This window comes from Macrotis lagotis, chromosome 6, assembly GCF_037893015.1.
Source record: "Macrotis lagotis isolate mMagLag1 chromosome 6, bilby.v1.9.chrom.fasta, whole genome shotgun sequence".
In the NCBI taxonomy this organism is placed as follows: domain Eukaryota; kingdom Metazoa; phylum Chordata; class Mammalia; order Peramelemorphia; family Peramelidae; genus Macrotis; species Macrotis lagotis.
The window spans coordinates 10,833,056-10,851,826 of record NC_133663.1 but is presented as its reverse complement, the minus strand read 5'-3'; the positions used below and the strand labels follow the sequence as shown (position 1 = coordinate 10,851,826).

Below are 18,771 nucleotides of genomic sequence, written 5' to 3'. Positions count from 1 at the left end.
AACCTGGCCCCATTGTTTGACATTAGCAGAAAAGAATAAACCCTCTGGGATGTTTTAAGGAAGACAAGGGGAAATGAGCTTCTGAGTAGAAGACAGCATGCATTGAAAATCTGGCCAAAAGGGAGGAGTAAGCATCCAAGTCAGAAGATGGCAATCTCTGACCTAAGTAATGAGTACCAATCCACCATTTTTCTGAGGCCTCAGGTAAAAACAAAAAACAAATATTTGATAGTATCATTGTCCATGGCTACACAAGTAAAAAGTAAAGTGAGTCAAGGAAAGAAAAAAAATTTTAATTTGCAGATTTGAAGCATCCTGGAGAAGCCAAGTCTAAACAAAATAAAACCCGACATGACAGTAGAAGCAGAGGTCAAGACACTCAAGATCCACATGAAAAATAGTATGAGACTGGCCTAGACCAGTAGAAAGCTCACCTCTACAGTGAGAAGACTGGGGTCACATCCTGCCTCTCCCACACACTGGCTGTGTGACCCTGGAAAGCTCTCAATACAATGGGCAACCTTGTAAGTCTACCTATTGTAGAGAAGGTGCTGACCTACATTACTTAGCTCAATGCTTCTGATGGGCAGATCCCAGGCAATGAACTTCCACCTCCAGCCTGGGCCCGTCTCCTGGTGTGGCAGAAAGAGCCCTGAATGACAGGACTGGCAGCTCTGGCCCCGGGACCCACCCACCAGTGGCCCCATCCCTGCAGTGACCCATCAGACCACTGCTAAGGGGGGTCATCCGAGGGAGAAGCGCTTTGGAGGAGCTTGGGCCTCGGGGAGTTGAACTCGGTGACTGCTCAAGGTCCTCCCAGGTCTGAACTGGGATTCAATAGAGAGGCCCAGGCTGGGGCAAAAGGAACCTTTGTTCATCAACACAGCTGTCTGTGCATAGTGCATCTTGGTAACCTGCCGGTGATTGTGTTTCTTCGGTGAAAGATGTGTGTCCTTTCCAAAAGCCACCAAGAAAAGTATTCCAGGTTCAGAAAAAGCAAGACCAAGTGAAAAGTCATCTTGAGCTTTTCCAGGGTCATGCAGGCCATACCCAACAGAGGTGGGATTGGAACTCACATCCTCCAATCCCAGATCCTGGCTCTTTTTGTTGTGCTATCAGTTACCTTCACTGGTCAGAATCAAGCCCAAAATAACAATTTCTCTTGTTGCCTCTTCCATGTATGTATGAAATATTAGGAACAGGCCTCAATGTAGACTCAGAAGAACCGAGGGGAGAGAAAACCACTTTCGTCTCTCTCTGGCAAGCCATATGGCTCAGGAGGCAACAGAAACAAATCAGGAAGAGTCTCAATGGGACAAAGAAGCAGGAGGTAAAACCTAAGAGAGCCAACAATAAAGTCCAGACAGGCTGAGTGCCAAACCACAGGAAGCACAGATCCTCACCCAAGGCGTCAAAGTGGAGACAACACTAAAATTCAATATGGGGATCAGGATTGGAACATGGTTCTGTAAGGCTGAGAAGAGACAGTAGGGGTCACAAGAGGTAATCAAGATAGATGCCCATCCAAGAACATGCACAAACCAGAGGGAAGAGAAATGGAGAGGAGCTGAGTGAGGGGAGGAAGAGAAGGGATGATGTGGGGTACGCTGCAGATCAGCCACCAGGAGACAAGGGACACACTGAGGAAACCCATCCCAAGCCTGGCAGAAACCAGCAGCTCTGCTGAAACTCTGCCAGAAGGAAGGCAGGTCATGGTTTCTCGATGTGCCTTAATTGTAGCTTCATTCTTCAAAAGATGGAGGAGGCAACAAGAGAAATTGTTATCATGGGCTTGATTCTGACCAGTGAGGGTAACTGATGGCCCGGCTGGGGTTGGAAGATGTGAGTTCTAATCCAACCTCTGATGGGCATGGACTGAGTGACCCTGGATGAGTCCCTTGACCTCCTTAAACCTGAGTCTCTTCATCTGGATGAGATGACATGTGAGGTCCATTTCAACTCTCTGCAGGTCTCTAGTTCTAGGAACGTGTTGGTGAACAAGGTAGAGAGGATAGGAACCTTAGGAGGGAATAACCACTTCGGTATAGAGAAAAGAAAAGCCTTACATGGTCCACTTCCAGAGAAAGGTCTAAAATTCTGCCTCAGAGTCAGCCAAGAGGGATAAGACGCTCTCCAGGGTGAAATTATTCTGATGGGGAAGAAAAGGGAGCCATGAGAAGAGGCAGACACAAATGAGCAGGAACTTGTCAAGTGGCTTAGACTTCTGGATTGAATAGAGATTATGAAAGTCATGTCGACTAACTGCAGAGGAAGAAGGAGGGAAGGGTCCTGTAAGAAATGCCAGGGATGCCTTGCCCAGAGGATGGAGGGCTGGAGAGAAGAGCTGGGGATACCCCAGAGCCTTGGAGCAGAGGATAGGAAGACTACAGGAGACCCAGGAGCAAGAGCACCTCAGGGCAGTCGAAGGAGAGGAACCACACAGGCACAACTTGTATCTGAGGGAGGATTCCTGGGATAGGAAAGAATAATGGTCACGGTGCATATGGGTTGTCTGGTTCTCCACACTTCCTTGCTCTATGACCTTAGGCAAGTCATTCAAGCCAAGTCTCGGGAAGAATACTGACAAGGATGGGTTACTATCAGCATTTTGGGAGGGAACCGTCTCTTCCACAAGTTCATAGAGCCACTGACGGCAGCATGAGACACAGGGTCCTGGACATAGAGTCAGGAAAATCAGGTTCAAATCCTGCTTCCAAAAACACTTACCAAAGCCAGACCTGTCACCTGCTTCCCAGGTTCTTCCCTGGCAAAAGGATTTGATGTTCTCTCATTCCTCAGAAGTCCAGAGCTAGAAGAAACTTCAGGAGCTTCCCCCTAAGGGTCATTTCCAGCTCCAAGTCTATGATCTTTGATATCACCTACCCATATCCCATGCTGGGTGGGAAAGAAGCTTTTGGTAAACTTTTTTTCTTAAACCAGACAAGTGATTCCATTGACATAGAGACTTCCTGGTGAAGAATTACCTCTCCAAGGCCAGGTCAGTGGCTTTGCTGTATGCCACAGTCTAAGAGAGCTGCTCAGTCTTCCACAGACAGGAGGGAGCAGAGGCAGGATCTGAATCCAGGGCTGATTCCCAAAGCCATCTCTGTACACAATCCCAGGCTGCCTCTCACCACACTGGTTTGGATCAGAAGTTCATCTATTATGTATAGTTTTAAAGAGTTGTTCAGGGGTAGGGAACTTGCCCCAAACCATGCAGATAATGGCAGAATTATTGTTTGTCATTGTTACTACTAACTTCCTGTGGGAAAGAAAAAGAGGGTAAAGGAAGCAAAGTTATGAAGGGGGAAATGGAGAAGAAAATGAGTCTCAGCTGGAAAGGTGGAAAGGAAGAAGAATGGGGAAAAGCAAAGGAATGATGGCAGATCCATGCGTACCCCACAGGATGTCTGTGTCAGTGAATTTTATCTTCCCTCTCCGCAAGACTCTGTTTTACTGCTTTTCTCTGCATCTGGCAAACAGGGATGGAAACTCCTGGTGGAAAGCATGTCCTTGACTCTGCCAAGATCCAAGGGTGTATTTTCCAAAAGGCAGGCTGTCTCCTCCCTTCCAGGGTAGCTGGCCTTCCCAGCATCTCACAGGGGCTTGGACAGAGATAGGGCCCCTGGGGTAGTGGTCTGTGCTCTCTTCCTCCTCTTATTGCACCCCATGCTGAAAAACATCCCAGAAAAACAAGGTGCAGAAAGCCAACACCTCTCCTCATCTTTATTTTGCTTTTCCTCTTTGTACCTTTAGCCTGTTCTACCAGTTAATATGGCCTCAGCATAAGGTAGAACCAAAGAGCCAAAGGGCATGTTTTGCTGTCCCAATAGGCTAGGGCAGGGGCCAGGAGGCTAACGATTTGTGGCACTTTGGTTTCCAGATGACCACAGAAACTGTTCCATAAACCCCTGCCAAAATGGGGGCACATGCGTGAGTGGGCCGGACTCCTACAGCTGCGACTGCGGCCTTGGATTCAAAGGCAGACACTGCGAGCTTTGTAAGTTAGAAGTCCAGCCTCTCCTCCCAGCCTGAGCCTGGACTGGCCAACTCCCTTGGATGCATGCCCCGAGAGGACACTCTTCCATTGGCAGGACCAGAGACCCTGACCTTCAGCATATCTGTTAGGACAGAAAATTGCTCAGGACTGAAAAACACCACGGGGGGAAATAGTCACTTCTCCAAATTATGCCCAGGTGGGGAGGGAGGAAAAGAAAAGCTGCCCATCTGACCACCAGCTCCACAGTCTTCCTAGGCTCTTCAGTGAGCACCAAAGGATGATCCCAACCCACCAGAGTAGGTGTGGTTTAACTTTGACTAGCCTTTCCTAGGGATGAGGGCCAAAGAGGGCTCATGGAAAAACTGAACTGCCTGGGCGACATTCGGGCAGGCCATAAGTGTGATCCAGAAGCCCCGTCACCCAAGCTGAAAGGAAGGGAACCCTCCCTGCAGGTCAGTACCTGCTCCAAGACCAAGGCAGGGGAAGGTTGGGCTTAGGGGTCACAAACTTTGATTGACAATTAAAAATAACCATTGTCCAGAGCACAGCCTGCTCGGGCTGTCACTTGCCCCATGGTGGCCCACAAAGTTGCCACCTTTGCAGGAAGGCCATCTTCAAGGCATTGCCTGACCGCACCCAGGCGACTTCACTGCCCTGTGTCTTTGCGGAGGGAGGTGGGAGCCTGAGAATGGAGTCCTCCCTGACCCCACTTCTCTCCTTCTCCCTGGATAGCATGTAAGAAGGTGCCACATTCCTGTACTCGGCTGTACTCGGAGACCAAGTCCTTTCCTGTCTGGGAAGGAGGAGTCTGCCACTACGTGTAAGTCGGACTGACCCAGCCAGGAAGTCTCGCCCTCTCAACTTTCAAAGCCCCTTCCCCAGCATTCTTTCACTGCTGCCTCACGGGAAATTATGGGTCACTGGCTTTGGAATCAGTCACCTCTCTGCCACTCCTGTGGCTGGGGCAAGTCAGGCCATCTCTCGATATCATTGAATGGATCAAGATGAACAGCATAGTACTGATACTTAGGCCCTCGATTCTCGGGCCTCTGCTGCTTCTCTCTGGGCCTGCCTCATACAAAACCTGAAATAAGTGTGACTTCAATGCCTTCTTCTATCTGGTGACTCTTCTCTCTAGGTCTAAGTGAGGTGAGAGGCGAGAAGGTCCCTGTCAGCCTTCAACTTAGAATCCTGACCTTGGGGTTTACATCCCCACAGGCAGGCAGGACCTCACCCAAACTCGAGCCCAAGGATCCCTTCTATGTCCTGCTTGCTTCCAGTCAAAGGGAACATCCTCTTAAACTATGGAGTCAGTTGGCCACTAAGCTCAGATTAAGCTCTTGCTCTGGGCCTTCGGACCCTGTACTAAACACTGAGGCTAAGAAGAAAGTCAAGAACAGGGATGCTCTGTCCCCCCAGACCTCCGCAGTGCAGACAGGAAAAAGGCAGGCAGGCCCTTGTGAGGACAGGACCCAGGAGAGGGAAGTGAGGAAGGAGTGTGCTCCAGGGGAGTGCCACCAGAGACACAGCAGGCAGGCTGGGCAGCCATGTATTCCATAACTTAGTGTGGTCCCTGAAAAAAAATCAAGCTGATTCTTCAATAAAGGGTCAGCAATCCCATCTCCAAGGCCCCTCTGAGTCTGGCATTCTGGGACTCTCAGGGTCTAATCTGAGATTCTACCTGGCCAAACTCGAACCCAGAAATTTGGGGATATAAGGACACTGGAATGTCAGAGAATAAGCCACCTCATTCAGAGTCAAGAAAAAGCAGAATCAGAGCAATGGTTTACACACAACTACTGACTGCTATTAAAAAAAAAAATCAACGGCAACACAAACTGAAAAAATTCAGAGGAAAAAGGTCAGAAGGGGACACAGGAACTAAAGGAGGTTTTTATTAACATCTTGCTAAAGTTACTATCCTCTTGGTTTTGAACAATACGTTAGAATCCAATTTTGTGTTTGAACACTTTTGTTTTTATTTGAATGTCTTATTGATGGCTGGTTAGCCTAATTTTTTTTTAATCTTTAAAGGAATATTCCTTATGTTACCTAGATGACAAAACAAGCAGAAAAGTCAACATCAAATCCTAGTCACCCCAAAAATCCATTAATGAATGTGTTAAGTCCTCATCTACCTCCATGAGAAACTGAGCATCAGACAAGGTCAGGAACAAGGACCCTGCCCCATCCAAGCTTGAAATCTAAAATGTTCTCCCCAAAGACAGAACACACAGGGTCTCTCCAGCCCCAAATGCCTCTGCAGAGTTGGCTCACTGACCCAATCCTCTCTCTCAATGTCAGGTACAAGAGAATATACAAAGTCCACCCAGACATCTGCTACAAGGAGAGCTGCGAGGGTACAACTACCAAAAAGACTCCCAACAGGTAATAGCACAGGAGGTGGGCCCACCCGGAATGCCAACTATCTCTGGGAGCCCAGGCAGCCAGGGGAACTAGTGGTGGGGAATGGGAATGCAGTCAGGAGGTAGCTTCCTAAGATGTGGGGTGTCCTGAAATTCTGTGACTTATCACAGTGACAGCCAGACACCTGACTGGGTGCCCACAGGGGTCTCTGAAGAGTATGGAAAAGGATTTCTGAAACCCTGATGTGGACCAACCTTGTCCCTCTGAGCTTATACAGGGTGGCAGTAGGACCAGAGTGGTCCAGTGGTCCTTACCAAGTATTTACACTTGAGAATGAGCACAGGTCTTAAATGTGAATCCTAGCATGCCCTTTTGGACCAATTTTTTGCAGAAAAGTCTAAAACCGTTTGTTGCATTAGGTTTCCGTTCCCAAGTCTTGAGGCCCACAATCCTAAGCCACTATGATCTAAAGCCACCACGATCTAGATCAGTAAAGTCTAAAAAAAATTTGTTTCGTTTGCCACTCCTTTCTCTATTTCAGGAAACAAAGCAACAGTCAAATAGTGAGGAAACCTTAAGGTAAGTAAGTACCCTTCTGAGGGAAGGGGACATTTGGCCATGTTCCTTTATGTTTTGGCTGTTAAATACATCTCAATAGAAAGCCCACAGCCCCCCCCAAAAACTGTATATGCCCTTAAAGGTTTAACATTGCACAAAATGGACCCAACTGCGGGTAGACTGCTTTTTGCCTTTCCTTCTATCTCCAGAGAAAGCACAGGTCCAAGTACACAGGTGGAGCCTCATAAATGCTCCCTAACTTGAAGTCAGTAAGGAGCCACAAGAGCAGGCTCAATTAGGTGGAAAGAGCTGTAGCCCCGAGTACCCCCTCCCCCCCTCCAATCAGGAAGCTTCCAAAGCCCACATCTTTGTAAGCTGGCCAACAAGTCTGAGTGCTTCTGGCAATCCCCAAGTCTCATCCATATTTCCAACTCTCACTAGACCCTCTTTCTCTGTCACTGAGGTCACAAGAGTCTGTGATTTAATGCCCAACTGTCTCCCCTCCAGGGAGGGTGCCCATCCGAGAATCCCTCTCCACCCTCCCCTCAGTGGTTTCTGAAGATACTGTGGTCAAGTGGCAGATGCTATTCTTCCCAAGCAGATATGGGCAGTGAGGGCACTAAAACTGCCCTCGAAGTCTTTCCAAGAGGAAAAGGCAAACCAGAGCACAACATTGCCCTCGAGGGACCATGGTCCCCTAGCCAGGTCGATTCCCAATAAAGAGGGTTAAAGACACAAAACCCCCAACTAAATGACATCGAGTGGAAAAGCATTGGGAGAAATGTGGGGCTTTTTCCCCAGATAGGATGAAGTTTAAATTATAATAAGTTACAATAGATGGAAAAAAGTATTTAAATTGAAACTGTCATTGGAAAATATTAATGTTTTTCCCTCTTTCCTTAAAGGGTTCAGAACAATTGTAGTTTCACCTTTGAAACCCCAGGAAGATGAGATGAAACAGAATAGAGAGGAGGCATTGTACTCAATGGGAGCCCACACCTCTGCATCCTCTCCTCCAGCCTTTCTGGGACATGCTGTCAAGCCTGAAGACCATACCAGCCACCTCTTCTTTTGGGGATGTGGCCAAGGCTTCTTCAGTTTTCCTAATTACAGACTTAATCTCTCCAAGGTGTCTGCATTCTTCCCAAGATATAGCATCCAAAGGTGGTGTGACATGCATCTGATGCCTTTGGCAGAGTTTTGGATAGTTTGTTGTTTTTTTTTTACCATGACTGAAAGATTATCAATGTGTAGGTATGCAAAAGAGAGAGGGTTCAACTTAGCAGACTACCCCGGAGCATGACCGGAGCCAGCAGACCCTGGCTCACAAAGTTCAAAGTAGACATGAATCTTCTCTCTGAGACCAAATAAATCAAAGTGGAGAAATGTCAGCAGCCTCCAAACAGCAAGAGCAAAAAAGAATATTTCCCAAGTTGAAAAACAACTTCAAGCATTGTTTAGTGCTACTTAACCGTTTTTGTCCCTAGAATTATAATCTGAAGAATATTTTTGTTTGTTGATATTTTGCAGGTTAGTAATCCATAGTATGGATTAGTACCTTTTGGTATTTTGAAAGAAGAGATGTTAAACAATCAATTCTATCTAGCTTAGAAACCTTTCTGTCTCCAAGACTTTTCTATGGACTTTTGCATGCGGACAAACTTGTTCCTTCACTGGCAGATAAGGTACAGCCATTATGGTCACACTGGGCTTAATGGAAGAAAGGTCTGCATTGTTGCCATCAACAAACTGTTTTAGTCTACTGAGTCGTTAACCTAAAATGTTTAAAGTTTGGTCCTTTACCAAACAGGACACATTATCACTCGTGATGTTAACTTTTCCACGTTATAAAAAAACACTCCCCCAAAATGCTGTTAAAACAATGGAAACCTTGTATGATACTCATAAATGTTAACATCATTATAGCAACTGATCCCAAGTAGACCCCAAAGTCAGTAATCAAGAGTGGAGACAGTGCTGGAAGGCATGAGTGCTCTAAGATAACCAGAGGGAAGAAGAAATCTGCCCTTCGAATTTTGGAGTTCCATTTGTGAAGCCATGAGGCAGCAGGGATTCCGTGTGTCAGAACGCATGGTCTACACAGATTTCGCTTACCTGTCCACATTCCTCAGTATCCTAGGGAGCTGAAGATCATGACCCATTCAAACTAGAAGGCATTCTTTTTCACAAGATGTAGTCATATTTTACATGAAGATTTCTTTGAAGGTTTAGAATCCTGGTTTTTAAATTATGAGAATTATATAGGGTGTATGTCTCAGGAAAAGCACAGAAACATATTAATTAGTCATTTTCATATAGGAAGGACATGCCAAGGAGATAAACTACAGTAAATCTAAATTCTAAAAGTTGTACCAAAGAGTCATTCAAGAAACTGGCTTTAGTTTAGTGAAGATTCAGAAACACAGAGCTAGCTAGAAAAGGGTCATTAATATAGATAACCATGTGATTTTTTTTTCAAAAATACTGGGCCTCAACAGGATCACATGATGTCACTGGAAAATACATGAGAAAAATGGACCTCTACCATCATGTTACTAATTCCTGGAAGCTCAGTAAATGAGCAAAGTGTTTGTTTGATTTAACAAATTCTGACTTTGGCAATATGGTCCCGTGTGAAGTTTTACAGAGAAATGAAAACATCTACTGAAAAAGTTTTTCTAAATATAATATTGTGTTTTCACAGCAATTATATCTCTCAATTTGCTTTTAAAACATTCCAAGCAAATCCGCCAAGACACTTTTCCCTGATGACTCATTCTGGACCTCTCATTTCTTCTGTGAAATCATTTGAAGGCCACTCGCAAGGAAACTGATGATACAGGATTAAGGTTTCCAGGAATCCCTCCCTCTCCGTTCCTTCTCAAAGGGACATATTCATTTGTGGTCCGAGTGAAAAGAGAACCCTTCAGGGTTCTGACATTTCACATCTGACTGATCCAGCATAAAAACATAAGACTCTAAAAAAGTACATCATTTGGAGTCCCAAAGACAGAGGGATAGGATTAAAATACTTGCACAGGAAAATGGTTTCATATTTCCTACTACCATCTCCAGGACAGAGCAGGAAGCACTCTGAAAAATTCCTGCCTCCATTATCATAAGCGACCTCTCCTTCATAACAAAAAGGATCGCACTGTAAGTGAACTGAAACAGAATTTCCTTCTTGCCAGGCCAACAACATGGCCTCCTTGTATGGCCGATCAAGTTGCCTTCCCCCACTGCACTTGGCTGGCATCACCCCCAATGAAATGGCAGCTGGGGTCGCCTATCTCTTCCTTCCTTGGCACACACAATCATCAACTTGTTGGAGAGAGTAGCAACGACACATCCAGGACTAAACGTTCACACTGATCAGTTAATGCAAATTATACAAAATGAAAGGCTATTAAAGCAAAAGCAAAAAGAATCTTTTTCTTTCAAATCTTGTTAGTTTGAAATGTTTTTAAATACAATTTATTTTCATGAAGTCCCTGGTTGTGTAAGTGGGAGCCAGAATATAAGTAAATCTAAGGCTCAACCTCAGGAAGTTTACATCAATTGACATTTTTCAAAGTTTCTGGTTTAATGATAATTTGTTAGTTATTCCTCTGAAGCCTGGGGGGGGGGGGGGTAAAAAAGGTTACATCATCACAGATGTCTAAATGATTACTTGATAAACAGAAACCTGAATAAAAATGAAAGGATCATAGCTTGAGGTGACCTAGCCAACCCCCTCATTTTACAGATAAAGAAACTGAGGCCTACAGAGGTTAAATGGCTTAGCCAGGATCTGAAGTCAGGTCCTCTGCCTTTCCAGAGTACTAGGCTGCATTCCAGAATCCATCACAGTGTTCTGTCCCTTGGCAGGGTCTCTACCATGAATCCACCCATATGGCACGGAGTCAGCTTAGCCAACATTCCATTCTGAGGATGGGGAGATGTGATGCGGGTTTGCCATGAACACGTGGCTAATGAAACATCAAGGTCCTGGTTTCAGAAGGCCCAACACCTAACAGAAACTAGGGAAGCAAGCTGAAGAAGAACAGCTGAGGATGAAGAGGGTACCTCATTTAATGGAATGATCATAGATGCCAAAAATAATCAGCATGAGGCCAAAGGCAGAGTCAGTCTTCACAAACAGTTCTCACTGCAGTCACAAGTGAACAGCCAGCCATTTTTAGGTTAAGTACCTGCTGTATCCTAAGGGTGACCTCTCTCCAGCCCCTTCCCAGTCTTTTCATCACCACTTACCATATTGTCTACTAGCCACTACAAGGAAAGACAGCTCTTTCCCTCCCATCGGGAGGAATCCCCCTCAGGCCAGGTGAGCCATTCACACTTTAGCAGCACAGAAAGTAAGGCCAAGAGTTACTGTTCTTCCATCCATTCCCACAAGGGAATCCTTCCTTGGCTCCAGCAGCTCAACTCTGGGTTGGCTCCAATGGAGGAGACTGAGGCCTCTTAAAGTCTGTCTGATGGTCCAGTTAACAATTTAAGTCTTCAGAGAACGTCAGGAACTTGAGAATCTTCAAAAGTGAAACTATCCCTTGACACACTTCCACTCCTTTCTGCCTTTCAGTCCTCTTCATCATCAGAACTATCAGAGTCCTCCTCAGACGTACTGGGCCCTTCCTTCTCCTCCAGCTCCTCGCGAACTAAGAGCTTCTTAAAGACCTCAAACTCCTCTGAAGTTGAGTGGGCGGTCTTGGCTAAAAACTCTGTTTCTGGGACTCTCAAAACTGAATTCACAGAAGGATTACAGATCTGGGTTTGTCCCTTTTTATCAGGAGTTTGGTAAAGGCCCAACCGCTCTAAGAAGATGTGCCTCTGTTTGATCTTGGTCATTGAGTACTGGAAGTATCTGGTCTTCACCAAATCCTGCTGCTTTATTCCCATCCTAAAATAGGCGTACTGTAAGGGACAAAACAAAAACAGTGAGACACCTCAGAAGGAGAATGGGGACCACAATCCACCTCCATCACTCCGAACAGCAAGCAAGAGATTCAAATAAAGCCTTAAAGGGAAAGCCTCATTAATAATGGTGATCCAAAGGCTTGCCCAACGCAATCTGCCCCGGCACTTAATTTACAGAACTTGGTCAGATATATGAGCACCAAGGTCAGAGCAGAAGCAAATGAGACAATAGGAGAAAAGAAACCACTGGAGGTGTTTGACTTCTTTCCCAAAACCCAATAAGATCAGAAGAGGACAGAACCCAGAAAAGATAAGGATGCTACCATGCTGGCTGCCATCTTCCCCTGTATTCAGGGGGGCTGCCCAGGTCCTAGACAGTTGGCTGAGAAGACACTCCATGAGTCCTCTGCTCCACAGACACATTCCTCCCATCCCTGGGATATCTGCCCCAGTTCTGGGGTGCATCCCAGGATCCCACTTTCTGGTCTCCTTTTTGAGTCTTTTCTTCCTCCACAACCCCTCAGCAGGTTTTTAACTCTTTTGAACAGTAAGCTCCCAACTTCCTGAGGCCAGAGCAGCCTTGCTAACAACATCCCACCAAGAGAAAGATGGCCAAGCCAGCTATGCTGATCAGCAACAGCAGGGGATGCCTCTTGCTGAAGAACTCAGTTCCCTTACATGTAGAGGCCATGAAGAAGTTGTGGAAATTCCAGGCATCAGGTCACTATATTCATGCCAGTGCTCGACCCACCAAGGACTGGTTTATCCTTCTTACTCCAGGGTTCATTTAACAACCACGGTAATAACAAAAATAATAATCCTGAACAAGAAACTCATATTTCTACCTGAATTTCAATTTGTACACTTCAGGTTTCAAAACCCTTACTGAGTGAGCAATGCAAACTCTACTGAGTCCTTTGACAGAGGAAGAAAATGAGGCTTGTATAATATGTGTGTGGGGGTGGGAGGTGAGCCATCAGAGTGGTCACCAGGACTCCAGCCCCAGGCCTAAGGCCCTGAGTGAGACCCTCCTTCCTCTGCTCCCAGCCCAGATCTGACTTCCAGGGAAGAGAAGGAAAGTGGACAGGGGAGAAGGAAGGATTGGGGCCACCTCTTTCCTTAAGTTCTGCAGGGGGCTTGGCCAGATAAACACCAGCACTCTTGGACACTGTCCAGCGGGTCTTTGGTGACTCTAACTTTAGACCCCCTTGAAACTAGAAACATCAATACTCACCCAACCATATATGAACAACTGCCCATTTTTTTTCCTTTATTCTCTTTTTAAAAGATGAAATATTTGCCTGGCTCCTAGATCCAAAGCAAATGGTTCTAGCTCTCTGTCCATGTGGGCAGAGGCTCCATCTCACCATCACCTGCTCTCTCTCACCTGGAATTTATACTCCAAGGCACTGGGGTCCTCCTGAAGAACCCTGGGGCAACTGTGCAAAATCTCTGTCACCTGTTGCCCAGTGAAAAGACATCTGTCCTTCAGAACAGAGACAAGGGCATCAATATGCTTCGGACTCATGGTAAACAGGTCTGGACAGCAATGAGCCATGTGTTGCAAGTTCCCTGTGGGACAGAGGATAGGAAGAGAGGTCACCACACAGGTCCTGCTCTCCAGAAAAACCAACTACGAACAGGGCTCATGAATACAGACAGTTCCCAAATGGCAGATACAAGCTGGTGCTGCAATGTCCTTTTCCAAAGAAATAATGCCATATATCCATCACAGCTGGTCATATGCCTATTTAAACCACAGAGACCTTCAACATCAGCACAGGCGCCAGTGTTTCCTGGGCAAAATGTGTTCGAGAGGTCAACAGCCCCAGGCAGGCCTTCACCAGGACACGGAGTTGAAGGGGTTGGAGCTTCAGGGACTGGTAGGGAAGAACCCAGGGGAGGGTGGACTAGTCAAAGTCAAGCTGAGCACCCAGTTTCTCCATCCTTGAAAGCTCCTCCACTTAACCCCTTTCTTTCCTTTGGCAACCCTAGAATCAGACCCTCTCAGGGTAGGGTGAGGAGCTAGGACAGGGCCATGAGACCAGTGTGGCCTTATGGAGCTGTCTTGGCAATTTACCCCAAACCCCTCCCCTTACCCGGGCTAATACAGTGTCACAACTCTTCCCATCCTGTGAGATGAGAAATGAGGACTAAGCAGGGGTGGGTCCTAGGCAGCAACCAGTGGAATAAGAGAAACGAAGTAACAAGAAGGGTCAGGAAGAACAGATGCTCCAATTTTTGCTCTATAGGTAAGCTGAGGAGGACTTACTCAAGGGTCAGATGTCAGGAAAGCCCCTTTGCTGTTCCCAAATCACTACCTCACCTCACCTCCAGGATCTTACTTTCCCCGTGTTTGTTCCCCCTCAGATCTGTCATTTCACCTCCAGTAAGAGGCCAGAGTCTCTGTCTCTGTCTCTCTCTCTGTCTAAGGCCTTTCCTCAGTCCTCCCCAATGCAATGGTCTCTGCATCTCCAGACACGAATGCCTCTACTCAAAGTACAAAAACTTGTCATTTAGGACAGATTCAGTCTGGCTCCCAATCATGTGTCTTATTTCCCAGGATTATCCTAAACACATTTCTCATTTTAGTTGAAGGAGCCCGCTAACTGCTCCCCAGAGCCTCCCATCTTGCAGCTACAGGCCTTGGTCAAGGATCCCCAGTCTCCAGGGTACAATCAACCCCCACCCTCATCTCTTTCAGACTCCTCAGTGACCCCCTAAAGCACCACTTGGACACCACCTTGCACCCAAGGCTCTTCTGGATACCCCTTGAGCTGGTTGCACTCTCTTCCTCTTGTATTACTTTGTATTTACTTATCTGTCGACATGCTGTAACCCCTGTAGAATGTAAGCTCCATGAGGGTAGGAAGTGTTTTGTTTGTCTCTGTATTTCCAGAAGCTAGCACAGTGCCTTACCCATAAGAGGGACTTAATAAATATTTCTTTATTTGAATTGAAAAGATAACACTGGCCTGGTCCACTTCTTTTTGAACTGACACTTAAAGTTATATAACCATATGGTTTACCTACTATCATTAACCAGACCTCAAAAACTTCACATTAGGCCAATGTGACAAAGAACAGTGAGTTTCACATTTGCTCAGCCTGAGGTGAGGAGAGGCCTCCATCTCATGGGGACATCCCACTCTGACCCAAGGAGACTGGTCACAACTTCAAGATGCAGAAGGCCTTATAATTAAGACAATAACTCACAAATGGAGCAGTCGTTCTGCAGCCTAAGGTGCTGGCCTAAGCACATCACAATAATTATCTCCTTTGACCCTCACAACAAACCTGGGAGGGAGGTATTATTATGTCCATTCCTCTTGGAGTTGAGGAAACTGAGGTGGGCAGAGGTTAAGTGATTTGCCCAGGCTCACAGAGAAGAGTATCTGAGGCAGGATTCAACCCCAGGTCTTCCTCCCAGAAAGTGTTCTTGATCACTGTTAGTGACCCTCTTCTCGTGGGCATCAGGAGGCATCCAGTGTATCAGGGCTCCCGGAACCTTTCACCTGAAACAGGTTGTGGGAGCATGCCCAAGACATAACAAGATTCTGCAGCTTCAAAGCATCAAGGAATGAGACACCCAGGAAAACCAGCACTGTCCTTGGTTGGACATGTGGCAGGAGAACCTGGCCCCTCTCCTCATCACCTCTCTAAACTCTTCTTACAGAGCGAACAAGAAGCCTGTCCCTGTCATGCTAAATGTCCAAGGTAGTTGTTTGGGAGGCTGGCTCATGCTCAGAATGTCTTCCTCAGGACATGCCAAGGCAAAGTCAATCAGGAAGAACCCCCAGCTTAATCTGCTTCTTGTCCATCTTTCTGATCAATGTTTATATCCAGAATCATTATGAAATAGGATTATTTTCATAAATATTCCTTAACATTGGGGATGGGGGCAGTTAGGTGGTGCAGTAGATAGAGCACCGGCCCTGGAGTCAGGAGGACCTGCGTGCAAATCCGGCCTCAGACACTTAATAATGACCTAGCCGTGTGACCTCATGTCAGTTAACCCCACTGCCTTGCAAAAACCAAGAAAAAAAAAAATGAGGAAGCATCCTGGGCCATAGAAGTCAGCAGCATGTGGGGTCAACTCCCAGTTCTCAATATCCAGATGGATGTGCACTCCCCACTTCCCATCTCAGCTTTTGTTTTTCTCTGTAAAATAACATAGTCAATCCCAGTCAGCACCCAGATGTCTTCTCCCCACTCCCTGGGAGCTCCCCATTGTCACTGTCCCTTCATTCAAAGAAAAATTCTTAGAGGGCAAGGACTGTGTTATTGGTGTCTTCATGAGCCCGCACCCGGAGCACTAACTTATGCACTAACTTGTACAACTCAATCCGTGAAAGTGGCAACATCAAATTGCAGATTCAGAAGCCACGGAGTACAATTCCTCATTCTACAGAGGAGGAAATCGAGGCCTAGAGAAGGAACCTCAACTGCCTGAGGGGACACACCTGGTAAGTAGTAACAGAGGTGGGATGTGAGTCCAGGCCTGGGCTCCAAAGCCAACCCTCTAGTCATTAACCACTGGCTTCCGGAGGGATCTGAAGACCCAGAAGTCATGGGGAACAGATCTGAAGGACCCTGAGAATCTCTCAAGGTTCCCACTGGAGTTTCTTATGGTGCTCAAAAACGATCCTTCTATTGTTTCCTCTGGAAGATGCTAATATGTGAATTATTAGGGCTGTAAGACGGTTAAAGGTAAAAAGATGCAAAGTTCTGTAAAGCAAGGGGAAGGTAGGAGAAAATGAGTTTGCACGTAAGAGAATTTGGAAAAGAAAAGTACCTCCTCCAAGTCCAAGCTGCCTCAGATGCTTGGCCCGATTCTTCAGTTGTTTGTCTGTCAAGCGCAGGATCCGAGGATTTTTCTGCAACACTTTACACACGGGATCGGGCTCCAAACCCAGCAGCATTAATTCGGAAACCACCATCAGCATCTGCTCGGGTCTGATCCCTGGGTCGATGCCCAACAACCGCCTCGTGTGGGTCTCGCTGAATCCCATGTCCACAACCAGACGGAGCGCCTGGTCCGGCTCCAAGGCCCGCTGACCCCCAGAGGAAGGCTCTGCCTGAAGAAGGCCCGCAGGGCCGCGGCTGGGCGCCGGGGCCCCGGCCTGGCCCTTACAAGGGGGTAAGGGCACTCCCTGGCCGTGGGCCTGGGAGGAGGCGGCGGCCCGGGGGGGTCTCTGGAGCCTGGGCAGGTGCGGCGGCGTGGCCCCGCGCGGGCCGGGCAAGGGCACCAGCCTGTGCCACTGCAGGACCTACAAAAGCCCACAGCCCGAACCTTAGGGAGCGGGTCTGGCTGCTTGGGGGGCAGCAGCCCGGGCCAGGCCCACCCCGGAGCCCACCGGCCTGCGGGGCGGCGGGGGGCGCGGGGGGCCCCGGCCCTGGCATCGGGGGGACCCGCCAGGCCCGGCCTCGCACACTCAGCAATGCCGTGGCCGTGGGGCCGTGGGGCCTTGGGCCGGTCACTTGGCCCCTTTGCCTTAAATAAATATAAATAAAAACGTTAAAAAGCATCACGGGATCCAGGGCCCCCCCAGGGCCCCTCCCCGGAGGGGCGGGGGGGGGGTCTCGGGCAGGCCCTGGGTTCGAGTCCTGCCCCGTGGCAGGAGCTTCCGGACTCCACAGCGGCAGTCCCGCCCCCCTTACAGGTGAGGCCGCCGCCCCGGGGAGTGACGGGGAGGGGCCCGGCTTCCGCAGCCCCGCCCGGGCGCCGCGCAGCCGCACTCGTGCCGGCGCTTCCCTCCCCGCGCAGCCGCACTCGCGCCGGCGCCTCCCTCCCCGCGCAGCCGCACTCGCGCCGGCGCCTCCCTCCCCGCGCAGCCGCACTCGTGCCGGCGCCTCCCTCCCCGCGCAGCCGCACGGCCGACCCCCGGGGGAGGGGAGGGAAAGGAGGCGCGCAGCCGCACGCCGATCCCTCTCGGGCCGCAGAACCGCCCCGCCCCCAGCCGGGGCCCTGCTCCGGCGGTCGCGGGGCCGCGGGCCCAACCTGGACCGCGAGCCCGGGCCTCCCTCCCGGCGCCCGAGCCGTGAGCGCGCGGCGGAGGCGGCACCGACCTGCCTGCAGCCGGCCGCCATGGCGCGCTCCTTCCGGGCCGTGCGTCCGTCGGGGTCTTCCGCCTCCGGGGTCAAGGGGCGCCGGGCGGCAGCGCGCGGGCCACATCCGGGGCCCGGGCCCGGAGCCGAGCCGGGGAGCGGGGATTGGTGCGCGGCCCCTGACGTCACGCGGGGAAGGCGGAGGAGCGGCGCCGCGCCGTGGGGGCGGGAAGACCAAGTCACGGGGCCTCGGAGACGGCTCCCGCGCGTGCGCACAGGCGGCGCGGCCCGCGGCGGGGTGAGCTGGGCAGGGGCCGCCCGGGCCCCGACGGGCACGGGAGCCTTCGCTTGGCCACGGGGCGCCCCGGCCCTCCGGTCGCCAGGCTGCCGGGCCCCTTGGCCGCCCTCCGCCGCCGGACAGGAACGAGGGCACGAGAGGTCGCCCGCACGTCTCCGCCGACGCCTTCAGCAGCAAACGCAGGCCCGGCGGGTGCCCGCCTCCCCCGGTGCCCGGGCAGGGGCGGTGAATGCAGCCGCCCTGCCCCCCACGCAGTGAGGGCACGGAGTGGCACAGCCCCGGCCGGAGGGGTACGGGTTCTCGGAACAAGGCGCTCGCGTGCCGGAGGAGCCGGGCAAGGCCGCCCGCTCCCTGGGGCGCCTCGGCCGGCCCAAGGCCAAGGCCAAGGCCATTACCTCACTGGGGGCCGCGGGGTCCTAGTTTATGAAGACGTTCCGGGGTACATTTTCACAAACCACATAACTGAAGACTGAGGAGGGGGGGCCTGGAGAACCTGGCATTACTGCCCATTCGGGGCAACGCCCTGGTCTTCACTGAGAGACCCAGTGTGCCCTTCTCTCCAGAAGAGCGAATGAGCAGCTCTGCT

General features: G+C 49.4%; 2 protein-coding genes across 4 annotated transcripts in view; one reads left to right on the top strand and one right to left on the bottom strand.

Moving 5' to 3' along the window:
- The window catches only part of SNED1 (sushi, nidogen and EGF like domains 1), a 97,216-nt gene extending 86,864 nt beyond the window's left edge, over window positions 1–10,352 (top strand). For all 3 annotated transcript variants that reach the window (XM_074190724.1, XM_074190723.1, XM_074190722.1), the window contains 5 exons: window positions 3,884–4,000; window positions 4,733–4,820; window positions 6,305–6,388; window positions 6,909–6,946; window positions 7,831–10,352. In XM_074190724.1, the coding sequence (XP_074046825.1) occupies window positions 3,884–4,000; window positions 4,733–4,820; window positions 6,305–6,388; window positions 6,909–6,945 (326 nt within the window). In that variant the 3' untranslated portion in view covers window position 6,946; window positions 7,831–10,352. The remainder of the gene's footprint in view (window positions 1–3,883; window positions 4,001–4,732; window positions 4,821–6,304; window positions 6,389–6,908; window positions 6,947–7,830) is intronic.
- On the bottom strand, window positions 7,268–17,978 carry MTERF4 (mitochondrial transcription termination factor 4). Its single transcript, XM_074190726.1, has 4 exons — window positions 17,909–17,978; window positions 16,635–17,109; window positions 13,227–13,411; window positions 7,268–11,836 (listed from the first exon to the last, which is right to left on the bottom strand). Exons 1-4 carry the CDS (start codon window positions 17,927–17,929, stop codon window positions 11,501–11,503), a joined length of 1,017 nt encoding a protein of 338 aa, XP_074046827.1. The 5' UTR covers window positions 17,930–17,978; the 3' UTR covers window positions 7,268–11,500.
- Window positions 17,979–18,771: the final 793 nt, after the last annotated feature.

Coding starts and splice junctions, on each gene's coding strand:
- MTERF4 (XM_074190726.1), bottom strand. CDS start 17,929: ATGGCGGCCGGCTGCAGGCAG. Junction 17,110..17,908: donor TGGCGGCCGGCTGCAGGCAG/GTCGGTGCCGCC, acceptor GGGCTTTTGTAG/GTCCTGCAGTGGCACAGGCT. Junction 13,412..16,634: donor GCAGCTTGGACTTGGAGGAG/GTACTTTTCTTT, acceptor TCTGTCCCACAG/GGAACTTGCAACACATGGCT.